Below are 13015 nucleotides of genomic sequence, written 5' to 3' on the forward strand. Positions count from 1 at the left end.
TGTCTCTGTTAGTATGTGCGTAAATAACTTTCTGCACAGCAACAGTTCATTGAATTGACAAGCTCATAGCATAATTCACATCTCCCTTTTTGGGCCAACAGCATATTCACTTCTAAATCATTAATAATACTATAATAGGTATCTTCATAATTAATTTTGACGAATTTCCACCTCAGCTAAGAATTTTTTCGCAAAACTTGGAGGCAAAAGTAATGAAATTTATGTAGACGCAAGAGATGTTTACCCTTGCGAGGCTAACAATAAAACTCATGGCGTGGCTAACAGTATTCACTGATATCATCATTAATCACCAAAAAAAAAAAATCATGGACATTAATGTGAAAGAATAACAAATGTAATCGTATACAGGTATACAGCTAAAAATGGAACCTTCAATCTGAAGGCGAGCAAATTACAAAATTGGAGGCATGAACCAAACCTACAACAAACAACAAAACGCCAAATGACCCTGAATTTCATAATGTACACAGCCACGATCTTTTGCCACAACTTTTTTGAGTTTGTTGATAAGGTAATGTACAGGCAGGTGTGAAGGAATGTGAGCTTGTCATCTCACAGCTTGTTAGATACAGAAACTGCTCATTCGTGTATGAAATAATCAAATGCTTGGTCAACGTTAATGTTCTGAGAGAGATTGTAGCCAAGGAACACATTTGAACTCCGTTCTCAGTCAGCACCATATCCATATGTGAAAAAAAGATGTCACTCCTTTAAAATCCAATCCCATGAAATAATCTGATCAATGTGACTTCCAAAAAAATCCTTTACGCTCTGAAAACTGAAAGTATGCCCTCTCGCCCATGACGAAAGGGGAAAGAATGAAGTAATCCAAATTCCAGATAAATACTGTCAGCAGTAAGGCAAGCTCAGAGTTATAGGTAAGACAAACAGCTATCAAATTCTGTGTGAATAGATCAAGTTGCTGATGAAGATCTCGAACCATCAGTTTTATTCGCACGGCACATGCAATCCGGGCACGGAAAGCTATATATCGAGTCATTTGGTCTTTTGAGCTCAAATCCCTTTGAATCACTGTGTGATCTCATACTCAGCAGTTGACGCTTGAGGCTTCTCCATCTGAAAATTAATCATACAGTTACTCTAGAGATACATTTTATTAAGATAAAAATCCCGTCATCTCACAATAACTCATCCTGACCACCCTGAAGAACTCAGATGATTTATGCATTTCTAAGGAGTTGATACGCATCGTTAACAAGGTACACAGTTCTCAAAATAAGTTTAGAAACGTTCAAATATTTAACGTTTGTATAGTATAATGGGCTCTAAACATTTAGGTGGCACAACTAAAACTTTTCCCCCTCAAACCCAAGAAGTGTCCCCTTACACAGTTGTAATTGTAAGATGAGTTATTCTTCCTTAGAGAAGATATTTCTTTCTGGTGTCTGAAAATGGATATTTCTTGGTGGACTAGAAACTATATCCACTGTAGCCCAGTAATTTTAGAGGTTCGTGCGACGAACACACTGCTAATATAATAATAATTGTGAATATTTTTTTCGGACACAAACATATTAACAAACCTCCCGTTCACACCATTTTTCATATAACTTGTAAATATTGTCACTCTCCTATCAATTTCCGAGAAAAATATAAAGGCCATTTTATCTTCTATTTGAAGCTTGAAATTGCATTCCTAATTATACCTTCCATTAAAATAAAAAAATAAAAAGAAATCTCAAGTAACATGCTACATACCCGATATTGGGGTTATCAAAGAGTACTGCTAATTTCCGCTTATCAGGCCTAATTGTCTGAGAGTGTCCACCATACAAGTATCTTCTGTGGCCCAGCAAAAAATGAGGGAAATTACCACCTTGAGTTGTGACAAAGACTTCACTATGAAGACAAACGGTGTAATCTATGGCAGCCATCCTGGAAGAATAATTCTGGAAGAAATAACTCACGTCAACATCATGACACGTTGGCACTTAAGCAAGCATGAAGTAAATGTGTATGAGCACAAACTCAAACCTTAAACGGAGCAAGTTCCTCTTCAGATGCCAGAGTATCCTTAGTTTGCAAATTAGGAAACATCTCCAAAAGCGGGGCCATTGTTTTCTCAGCATTATATATTTTTCCAGATGCCAAATAGATAGACGTGTTCTTAGTGAAACCCATTCCCCTAAGCATCAGGCCAACCTGAAGAGGTGGAAGAAAGCATTGACCATCATTTAAACATGGCATAGTTCAGGGGAAATATATAACATTTGATGGGCATGAAAATGGTAAGTGATATAAAATACATGAAGCAATATAGAACAAAGGGCTAGCTAGGCTAATAAATTCCTACAAGGAAAGAAATGTTGCCCTAACATTCTTCCTCTTCTTACAGATGAAGATCAATAGAAATTTAAGGAATCACCTCCAAAGGAGTGAGGGGGCACTTCCCATTGAGCCTGATTGCTCCAGGACGGATAACCCGTCCAGGTTTTGTAAATTTCCCTTTCCAACCTCTTTCTCTTGCTGCAACCATGTCTTCTCTCTCCTGTTTTCCACCATCAAAAACACAACAAGAAAAAGCAACCATATCCTGCAAATGGAAAATAAGCGACAAGAGTTGAAGCTAAGATCAAGATGTAATGTTTTTGTACATAAGTAGAAGTTAAGCATCAACATTCGTATAACCAACCTCTTCAAAACGGAGATGTATGGAGACATACTTGCCACCATTATTTTTACTACGCTCTCTCATTCTTGCAACCAAAGATTCACCCATGGTCAATATAGGACTAGAAAATCGTAAAGCCTCATAGTTTGCTAAGCATCTAAGCCGTTGGACGGCTGGAGGAGCATCAAATGACAATCTATTAGCAAAAGGAGAAATCCTTATCACCCTGCATCATTTAGCAGACAAAATTTAAACTGGTGTAACAAATATGATATTCGTCCCCCATCCAAAGCACACATTATGTTTTAAACTGATGTAGGACAAATACTGATTCATTATGTTTTACCCGTCCTGCAAATTCAGGGACAATTTAACCCCCCCCCAAAAAAAAAAAAAAAAACACACACACACACACGATGATATAATCCCGCAATAAGAGAACATCAAGCATCCTAGCATAAAAAAGTCCATCAGAAAATCAAATAATATCCGACACATGCAAACAGTGACAATAAACGAATGAATTATCAATAAAATACCAAGTAATTTGTATAACACAATGAATTGAGTCCCTTGTTCATCCAAAAAAAAAAATCATGAGCATAATGGCCATATCATTAATTTCAAGCCAAATTCATATTAGAGAAGTCAAAAAGTGCCACTAGACATAGTTTCAAGATGAACAAATATCTGCAAACCAACCATCTACAAGTGTACATGTTTGTGTGGGTGTGGGTGTGGGTGTGGGTGTGTGCTGTATCATTCTGCTCCAACCAACTACATCCTGCTACAACAAAAAGACCACAGCTCCACAGGCTCTGCACTCCTTCTTCCACAGCTAATTAAGACTAATAGAGAAGAAGTACTCAAGAACCAGAAGCAAATTCTTGAAAATCCCAATAATACTTTCCCTTCCAACATTGGGCCAATGCATTGGCCTTTTCTTTTGAGGAATATGAATAAGTTGCTCCTTTTCAAGTACCAGGATCAAATTCCAGCAATCCCAAAATGTTTAGCACAAAATTAGCGATCAAGAACAATAGGCAATTTATTCATAGAACAAATATCATACACTCACTTTTCTTCAAGTAACTTTGGGAGTACCACATCTTTGTAATACTGAATAGATGACCATGCCTTAATCCTGAAATTGTGAACATTTGTCATGTTGCTTCCAAATCTTTCCATTAGGTACTCAGGAATCTTATCAACAATCTGTACATCATTTTTCAAGGTGTTGATAAAATAATCCTGATCGTAAATGTCCCTGAATTTGCTGAAAAGGTAAAACATGAAGAATCAGTACCTAAGTAGTATTATAGTTTTGAGCTCAAAATCTTGTTTCTTATAATAACAAACAAAATGTCTCTGAATTTGCAGGACAAGTAAAACATAATCAGTATATTCATTTTTCAAAAAGAAACACTTTGATCGCTTAATAGTATTAGTAAGAAACTAGAAATACCAACCAATTAATTATATACAACATTGGAATTTTACAAGCATCAATACAATATTCCATCTAACATGACAGCTCAACCAACAATGACATTCAGTAATAGGTAAGGGAGTTAAAGGAGTGATTGCTACTATACCATTGCAAATGACTTTATTTAGATTTTAAATGGTTTTTTTCCTGCATAATTGACATAATAAAAATCCTAACAAGTAATGCCACGAGACAATTCAAAAGGCATCTCGGTGATCCATTCCAATTGTCATAATAAGTAAAGCATTTGTGTCTGCGTGGAACATGGAAGATTAGACCTAATTTTTTACTTCATAAAATAACGAAGAAAAACAAACTCCCAGATAAAAATCTCGATAATGTATAGGATGGTCCACAAGTAATCACCCCATAGAACCTGACTCGTAGAAAGTTCAGAGCAGAAGTGAGAAAAAAAGAACCACCAACTCCAGGTTCAATAAGAGAACGTTCAAGTATACAACTTATGGAAATCATTGGGTTTCATCATCTCTTAATTGACACGCATATGCCCATTTCTACCCGACATACACTGAGAAGAACATTTCCCGTCTCCCTACAAACAAAAAACTTGCTGTCTGCTGCTGATCAAATTGAGGACAATAAACACACACACAAACTACAAAGTGCAGCCGTATTTGAGAACATGAAATGAGTGGTGAGGCTTGTCCTTTATAAAGAGGAATGTAAGTGCTCTGAATTATATATATACACATATGTGCATATATAAATATATATATATAGAGAGAGAGAGAGAAAGGCAAATGAGGGGGGAAATTGTTAGTGCCAACTATAAGAGTTACTAATGCCATCTACTACATATTGCATTGAGAAGAAAACAAAAGTGAAGAAAGAGAATTAAGACAAAGTCATAGTAACATATGTTGTATATACATATACAATCATCATTGGATCAAAAGTCAAATAGTGTATATACTATGCCACAGGCCAACATAAATCAGTGACCACAAAACTAGCATTAAAAAATAGAAAACTGACAAACCTCGGATCTTTCCAGATACTATGATAATGGAAGTTGGGGATCAGAAGTGTCGCATTGAGATAGCCAGCCACAGCAACAGCATTGCATATCTATGAGGTATTTACAACATTCATGAAAAGGATTAGTCAACTAGTACCAAAGCAAGAAATCTTAAGTCAAACAATAATCTCAATACCATCAATAAAACTTTAAAAAAGAATGAATGAAAAGAAAACACTAACTGATGTTCTTTGCTGATTTAAGCCACCATTAGCCTCCACATATATGAAACCATTTGATTCTGGTAGACCTACGTAATCCATACGAGAAATATGCATTAAAATATAACAGAAAAAATATGATAGCCAGGAACATAAATATAACTTCCATAATTGAAATAAAGTAGACAAATAAACAGCAGTAAGCTCAATTAAAGGTAATCAACAAAGAACGAGTGAGTAACTCACTTCGTTAATGCTTTCAGCTACCCACCCGAGCAAAACAAAACGGCCAAAACAAGAAACCTAAAAGAAATTATATCATAAACTGAGGACTGACTAGAAAGGAAAAGCCACGATATGTCAGGCCTCCCCCCCCCCCCGGGCCAAAAAAACTACCATTGGATATATAGGGGGAAAAATCCAGAAAACAAGCTAATACTTCAGTCCATCAACTTCATTGTTATAGAGAAAATCTTTTGTATTTGTCCATTTAGCAGCAGATGCAGTGAAAGGAAAGTTTAGACTTTAGTTTATATCCGCCAAATTCTTTGTCCCCGAGTTTTTAAGAAGAGATTCATCCCTCTGCAATAAGAAACAACTATGAAAATAGGATATAAGAGAAGTATAGAGACGAAGTTTCACAATCAGGTCATTCCTTAACATTCAAATTATTTCCCCGTCAATGCAAGCTTAAGCAGCCAGTCATATTTCTCTTCCATACAACTGTACTTTCTGATGGACAACAAAGAAAAGCTTACACCCACTCTAGACACCAGGAGATAGAGAATGTATCAGAAAAGGTGACTATATTGTGTATAAACTGCAAATGATGGACAACAGTAAGCTGGTGGTGTTGATCTTTTAATCCAACAAGAAGCAACCTCTCGCAAGGCATTATATCATGAGGGTGGCATAAAAAGTACATATCACCGTCAATAATAACAACAGCACCCAAGTAATAATAAAAAAGAGAAATTGAAAATAAAGGGGAAAAAACTGTTCTCATTAGTGGTGTATCGTGCTAAGCATATCATACCTTCTGAAGACCTGTTGACACATGGTTTCCACTCACCACCTTTATAGGAACTCTTCCATATTGTTGATATCTGAAAGAAAGTTAATAGCTTGTGTTACTAAAAGTAACCAATTGGACCAAAAACCAAAATCAAACCATCAAGATCTAGAATTAACAAGAAAGAAGTCAACAAAAGACTCAATAAATTAAAGACGAATAACAATAAAAATGGAAAATAGCAATCCAAATAAAAGAGATGCCTGTGAGCCAGAAAATTCCATTAACAGGGAATCATAGCAAGAAAAATTGCAAGAGGACCCATAGAGCTCATGAACCGTAAAGAAAAGGCCCAGCATTTTTAGATTCTGTTGCTCCCTGTTAATTTAGAACTCTAAGCAAGGGGGACCCTATCACAGATTTTGTGACCATGCGTGAAATGTTTTCCAAGTAAGCAGACATGAGCGGTTCACTCTCAAACAACAAGTGGACAGACTTACAATTCCTACTTGCCCCAATCACATGCTTGATGATAAGCAAGAAAAATTCTTCCACAAGCACAACAATCAGTTCCAAGCTTCCTTATTCAGTATCTAACTTCGGTTTCTTCACTAGAGAATTTGTAGTAAGTTTCTAGTACCTAAGAGGGCATCATAAGTTTCTAATACCTAAGGGGGCATCATAGAGGAAACGAGATGGCCTGGCCTGGCACCAATTTCCTCCATCAGAACTCTGTTATTGAACAGTTTTACGGGCTCCACCAGCTAGTAAGTTCCTTTTCAGTAGATGTTTAGCCAATGAATTCAGACCGGATAGAGAATAACTCCTCTTCCTTTAGGAAGTCAAAGAAACTCTACCAGAAAGCATATAATGATGAACTAGTACAGATGTAGCATATAATTGTTCAATCTCCATGGGAATTCTACGTTAAATAAAACTACGTAAAACAAAGAGGTCATCGAAACATTCAGGACATATAATGCAAGAAAACTGGAGTATCGTCTGAGCCTTCCCGTTCTTAGCCTCAAAACTTCCCAAAACAATTGGAGTTAAATATAGGACGTAAAATAAGATCCCCATTACTAGATCACACAATATCAAAAAATCCTTATGATTCTTTATCGTTCATGATGAATCCCATTAAAAAAAAAACAGTTAAAATTTCTGTTAGACATCGTAAACAAAAGCCATTAAAAAGACTAAAAACAGCAAAGCAAATCTACTAAGACCAACCGCATCGGCAGAAGAATTGTCTGCATCCATCTCGTGTCGGAGTTTCGCATACAGCTCCGGGCTCCGGTACACGGACCCAGGAGCCGGACGATGCTTGATGACCGGAACGACATCGAATGAGACAGTGCCCATGTATAGAAGCATACCAGAGATGTAAATAAGGGGAGCGAAGAGGAAAACCCCCTGACGGCGGAGTAGGACAGAAAGGAAGATCCAGGCGAGACGTTGGGCAACAGTTCGGCCAGCAGGCTGTCCCGGAGAGAACCGACCGGTTTTAGAACGGCTGTGGCGGAACCTCGGGGACCGACGTGGCGACTGCGGCGGCGAAGGCGTGGAGTGGCCACTACTGGGTAGCCGGTTGTAAGGGTGCATTTGGGATCAAACTCTCTACATCACATCACATCATTACTCCCATGCGAACGCACATCCCTGTACCCCACCCCTTCACCCAAAAATCCAGAGGGTGATGCTTGAGAGGCGCCCAGACAATGGCAGCGTCGGGAAGTGTTGCAATGGAAAAGAAAGACGAGAACTGCGCGCCTTGTTCAGGGAAGAGAGAGATTGCACGTGCGGGGCACCGGGCAGGAGTGGGGATGATGGGTTCAAGCTTTGGCTAGCTAAGGCATGTTTTCTTGTGGACTCTGAAGAAAAGTATTTCCTTTTGATTGATGAAGAGGGAAAGGCACCTCTTTCTTATTTCTTCCCAATCTTTCCCCTCCTTTTCTTTTATCCCTGACTCTCAGTACAAGGTGTGAAGCTGCGTGGAGAAATAATTGAACAGAAAATCCATGTTCTCCACCGATTTGTGATGGTGAGTATAGAAGAAGACAACATCAAGTTTTTGGAAATTCCATGGGATTATGCCTGCCATTTAGCTTCAATTCAAGCCGTGATGAAATGACCATGATTTTAGGGTTGACCTTGCAGCAGAAGAAGCAAATCTAGTTTGATGGGTCAAATGATCTTTCCAAGCAATTCTTCTCCTTCATAATAATTAGGTGTTTGAGTAATTTTCCTCATTCCATTATTTAAGAAATTCCAAAACCAAATATGCTGTTACTTGACTAAAGTTAGCGTGTCGAAGAAAATTTAGTAAAACTTGAACAAAAATGCTATTCCAGTATTGCATATAAATCCTTAGCTCAAATTCTTGACCGAAAGTGTCCTCAATTTTCAAGATACCGTCTAAACAAAGAAAAACTCTTGTTTTGACATGATATCAGTACCATTACTTGTGGTGTTTTTTTTTTTTTACCTCATTGCTTGAAGTGTTTCAACATTTTCATGTTCATATAAATACATTGATGAAATCAATCAAGTGAAAGGAGTTAGCCCCTCATAACGCGGCAAATCAAGATTCAAATCTCAGTTAAAAGAAGTGTCTGATAGTGCTTCAAATAGGATTACCTTCAATAAAAAAATATCTATACTTTTAAAAAAAAAATACACCGGTGAATATCCCCCATAAATATGCTCTTCGCTATTTTATTCCTTAACAAATCTATAGTTTAAATTATTGTGTGAACATGACCTTAAATTTCAGAAGAGTATCCAAATAAATGTTCAGGTTTGTACTACTTTCAATCCTAATTATAAGAGCTAGTTGACTAATTTGAGGAGATTAAGAAGTAAATTAATTTAGTTATTTGTCCTAAATAGGTTTGTCTTTCCTAAAATATCCTTGCTAATCAAGTGTGTTGGCTAGAACTACCATTGTTAGAGGACTACTTTGAAGAAAAAAAAGTATAAATATGAGAGACAAAGTGAATTGGGATCTTATATTTAGGACCAATATAAAAATTAAACAAGATCTTATATTAAAAACCGGAGGTAGTACTTGTGATAATTTATTTTTATAGGCTATATACAATTCAAAAAATAAGAGAACTGGTTACTTGAAATTTTTTACTTAATATACATTTTATCAAATTAGAATAAATATACTTTAAATTTAAAAATGCATGGCCTATAAATTTGTACGAATTTCAAAGATAATAAAAAATAAGTAGTTTAGTTTTTAAAAGTGCTCATGGGTGTGCTTTTCTTGTTAATTATAGAGACGTGAATCAACTACTTCATATTAGGAGCTAAATTGAATTCTTAACCTCTTGTTTATATGAAAGTTTTTGTATCATTAGACTAACTTTTTCTTTCTTTTGGCTTTGGCAGCCACTAGATTAAGAAGTGTTTGGAATAATTTAAAAAAAAAACTTTTAAAATACTCCTCCGCTCTTTAAATATAGGACCTAATTCTTGGATAATTTTGTTTCTAAATATAAGACCCATTTATCATATTTATCATTTTTCTCTAAATTACCCCTATAAATACTTCCATCAACCACAATCAAGTAGAAGAGGGAGATGAGACATTAAAAAGATGATTATGGTATTTTAGGAAAAATGTGTCACTTTTCTTATAATTAACTAACATACCTAACTTCCTTAATCTAATCAAATTAGTTAAATGGGTCTTATATTAAGGACCGGAGAAATGTTTTTATATTAATTAAAATAAAATTCTTTTCCTATACTTATTTTATTTTTGAAAACTATGAACTGATTTCTATCTAACACTCTTGTGCTTTTTCTCCGCAGGAAAAAAGCCATACTTAATACGGGCATCCGATATAAAAAGCCCGACCCGGCTATGAAGAAAAGGATCGGAGGAAGAATATCTGAGGATTTCAATAATCCCTACCTCCGCAGGCCAAGGAAGCAGAGGAGAGGAGGAGGAGGAGGCGGTGCGTGCGATTTAGCTCGATCGAAAGAGAGACGGCTTCCCGTAGAGTTCATTCAATTCAAACGCAACGCCTAAACCCAACCCTTTCTCTTGATGGGGACTCCAGAGACTTCTCGGGAACCCTGTCCCGATCGTATTCTCGATGACATCGGCGGCGCTTTCGGCATGGGAGCTGTTGGCGGCTCCGCCTTTCACTTTCTCAAAGGACTCTATAACTCTCCCAAGGGATCGCGGCTCATCGGCGGCTCCCAAGCCGTTCGCCTCAACGCACCGCGTGTTGGGGGCAGCTTCGCTGTCTGGGGCGGCTTGTTCTCCACTTTTGACTGTACCATGGTCTATCTTCGTCAGAAGGAGGACCCCTGGAACTCCATCATCGCCGGTGCTGCTACCGGTGGCTTTCTCTCCATGAGGCAGGGTCTTGGGGCTTCTGCTCGCTCGGCGGCGTTCGGCGGCGTTTTGTTGGCCATGATTGAAGGAGCTGGGATCATGCTCAACAAGTTCCTCAGCGCACAGCAACAGATGCCTATAATGATTGAAGAACCTATGCCTGGGTACCCTAACCCTTCCAATAATAGATTACCGGTCCCAACCGTACCTCAAGAGATGACGTCGCCGTCTGTGCCTTCGGATTCGGGTTCGGAAAGTAAATCATGGTTCGGGGGATGGCTTGGTGAAGGCAAGAAGGATGAACACACCACGAGTGGGGGAAGCGAGACCAAGGTTTTGGAGAGTTTTGATGCTCCGCCAGTCCCGAATTTTGAATATAAGTGAGCTGGGGTTTCCAATCGTAAAGGTCTTTCATTTGACGTTGGGAGGTTCGGGTTGAGCTAAACTTAACAATTGATAATCACATATAAGACCCTATATTCTTTTTCGGCTGTTTGTTTTCTGACTTTAAGTTTTTTATTATGATGTATGAGATAGTGATAGTCTTGCAAAATAATGCTATTCATTAAGATTCTGGCCCGTTCAATACAACTGTTTCACTGCCATATTTGATCCTTAATGATTGTTATTATCAATTTCCAGATTCTCCCGAGCAATCAAATCTTGTAGGTTTATATAATTTTTACTAAATACATGTGTTGGCTTTGGGTCGTTGGTAAGAGTGGCATTTTCCATCAAATTCATTAGGCACATGTGTCCTTGAATTCTGTTGTTGGGTTCAAGAACCTTCTGCATATAGTATGTCCTTAATGTTTACTCAATGAAAATGTTACATTTATTTATTTGGCGGATTATGCTAGTCATTTTTCCTGATAATAGGATTGTGAGGCCCTTTCTTTTTGTCATATAGTTAGAATCTTCAAGCCAAGGATTAGTCCGTGTTAGATCTAATGATATGGCCTGTTATCTACGTGTTGATGAGTTTACTTGTAAAATTACTCAGACTTGCTGTACTTTTTATTTGCTGCTTGGTATCAGAACTCATAGCTCTACTGAGTCGGAAGGAATGATTTGCTGATCCAAACTGTGGAAGTCCTTGATATGTATATTGAACTCACACCTTCGTCTAGTTAATGATGGTAAACAAGTTTCAAAAAATTTTTATTACCCATACCAACCAATTGAAATTACACCATGGCGAGAATGCTTACCAGCTCTAACAAGTGCATTAAAGTGATTCTGGCCTGTGGGTCTTTGATCTTTGTAGCAACGAGGATGCTTATTATGCTGCCAAAAGTTGTGCTACAGACTTTATAAGCAATTATTTTTTCTTCTTTGCTGGTGCTGATTTCTTGAATTCTTGCGCATAATTTGACCTTGTTCTTTATGAGTATTCATGGATGTTTATTTGTGATTTTGTGCGTATCTCCCTTTTTAGCTGGAGAACAACCATTATTGACTTGTGAGTTAGCGCCTTAGCGGAAATGTTGGTGTCCGTGGGGTTTATAAGTATGTAGTTGACTGGGAAAATGACAAAACTGGACAGTTTCTAAAGAGACTGGAATTTTCAATGCATCTTAAAAATACATATGTTGATGGAGAACTTCTCCAACACAGGAAATTTCATCCCAACTTACCCTTTAATGCTTTTATTTTCAGGTAACCATTAAGATACCATTGCCTTCCTCATTCAATAATCAGACCCAAAGGTACTTCAAAATACGTATATACTTCCCTTTGTACTCTACCAATAAACAAAGACCAAGAGGCCTCTCTAGTGAAAACCATTTGACTTAGAAGCTAACTAACATATGTAGCATTTATCTCATGCTGTAGTTTTGCCTAGCAAGAGATGCTTGACTATGGGAAGTTCCTGGCGCCACATGGTTGATTGTTCTTTCCTTCATGGTTGAAACTCAAAATGGTGTAGGAGTAAGTCCATGCCATTTGTAGTTATACGGCTTTCCCTGACGGTTCTTTATTATACGGCAGTTCCTGGCGCCACCTAGTCCACATGGTTGATTCTTCTTTCCTTCATGGCTGAAAAACTAACTCAAAATGGCGCAGAAGTCCATGTCATTTGTAGTTATACGGCTTTCCCTGACGGTTCTTTATTTTCGCTATCTGCTGAATTGATTTTATAAGAACTATATTTCTGTTACTTTGAATTATTGGTTAGGTTTGTCCTTTTCTAGGATAGTTGGAACTTCTGACCCGTGTGCTTTTTGAAAGAGAGAGACTCGTACAACATCTTATGGCTATTTTAGGATTTAGTTGTAATAAAGTCATTGGCTTCAATAT

General features: G+C 37.5%; 2 protein-coding genes across 2 annotated transcripts; one reads left to right on the top strand and one right to left on the bottom strand.

Annotated features, from left to right (window-relative positions):
- Positions 1 to 275: 275 nt before the first annotated feature.
- On the bottom strand, positions 276 to 8482 carry LOC114733336 (protein ESMERALDA 1). Its single transcript, XM_028920782.1, has 10 exons — positions 7588 to 8482; positions 6379 to 6448; positions 5364 to 5431; positions 5143 to 5231; positions 3732 to 3929; positions 2675 to 2879; positions 2408 to 2575; positions 2017 to 2184; positions 1741 to 1931; positions 276 to 1098 (listed from the first exon to the last, which is right to left on the bottom strand). The coding sequence occupies exons 1-10, from the start codon at positions 7957 to 7959 to the stop codon at positions 936 to 938; spliced, it is 1692 nt and encodes a 563-aa protein (XP_028776615.1). The 5' UTR covers positions 7960 to 8482; the 3' UTR covers positions 276 to 935.
- A 1792-nt stretch (positions 8483 to 10274) lies between these two features.
- Positions 10275 to 11102, top strand: LOC114733337 (mitochondrial import inner membrane translocase subunit TIM17-2). Its single transcript, XM_028920783.1, has one exon. It carries the CDS (start codon positions 10421 to 10423, stop codon positions 11096 to 11098), a length of 678 nt encoding a protein of 225 aa, XP_028776616.1. The 5' UTR covers positions 10275 to 10420; the 3' UTR covers positions 11099 to 11102.
- Positions 11103 to 13015: the final 1913 nt, after the last annotated feature.

This window comes from Neltuma alba, unplaced genomic scaffold (genome assembly GCF_004799145.2).
Source record: "Neltuma alba isolate B1F8T4 unplaced genomic scaffold, ASM479914v2 tig00012994_pilon, whole genome shotgun sequence".
Classification (NCBI taxonomy): Eukaryota; Viridiplantae; Streptophyta; class Magnoliopsida; order Fabales; family Fabaceae; genus Neltuma; species Neltuma alba.

Bases quoted from the DNA above. Each gene is read 5' to 3' on its own strand.
- LOC114733336 (XM_028920782.1), bottom strand. From the start codon at position 7,959: ATGCACCCTTACAACCGGCTACCCAGTAGTGGCCACTCCACGCCTTCG. The intron at 6,449-7,587 runs GTTGGTCTTAGT...ACTTTCTTTCAG, and splicing joins ACAATTCTTCTGCCGATGCG to ATATCAACAATATGGAAGAG. The intron at 2,576-2,674 runs GTTGGTTATACG...TTCCATTTGCAG, and splicing joins TACATCTCCGTTTTGAAGAG to GATATGGTTGCTTTTTCTTG.
- LOC114733337 (XM_028920783.1), top strand. From the start codon at position 10,421: ATGGGGACTCCAGAGACTTCTCGGGAACCCTGTCCCGATCGTATTCTC.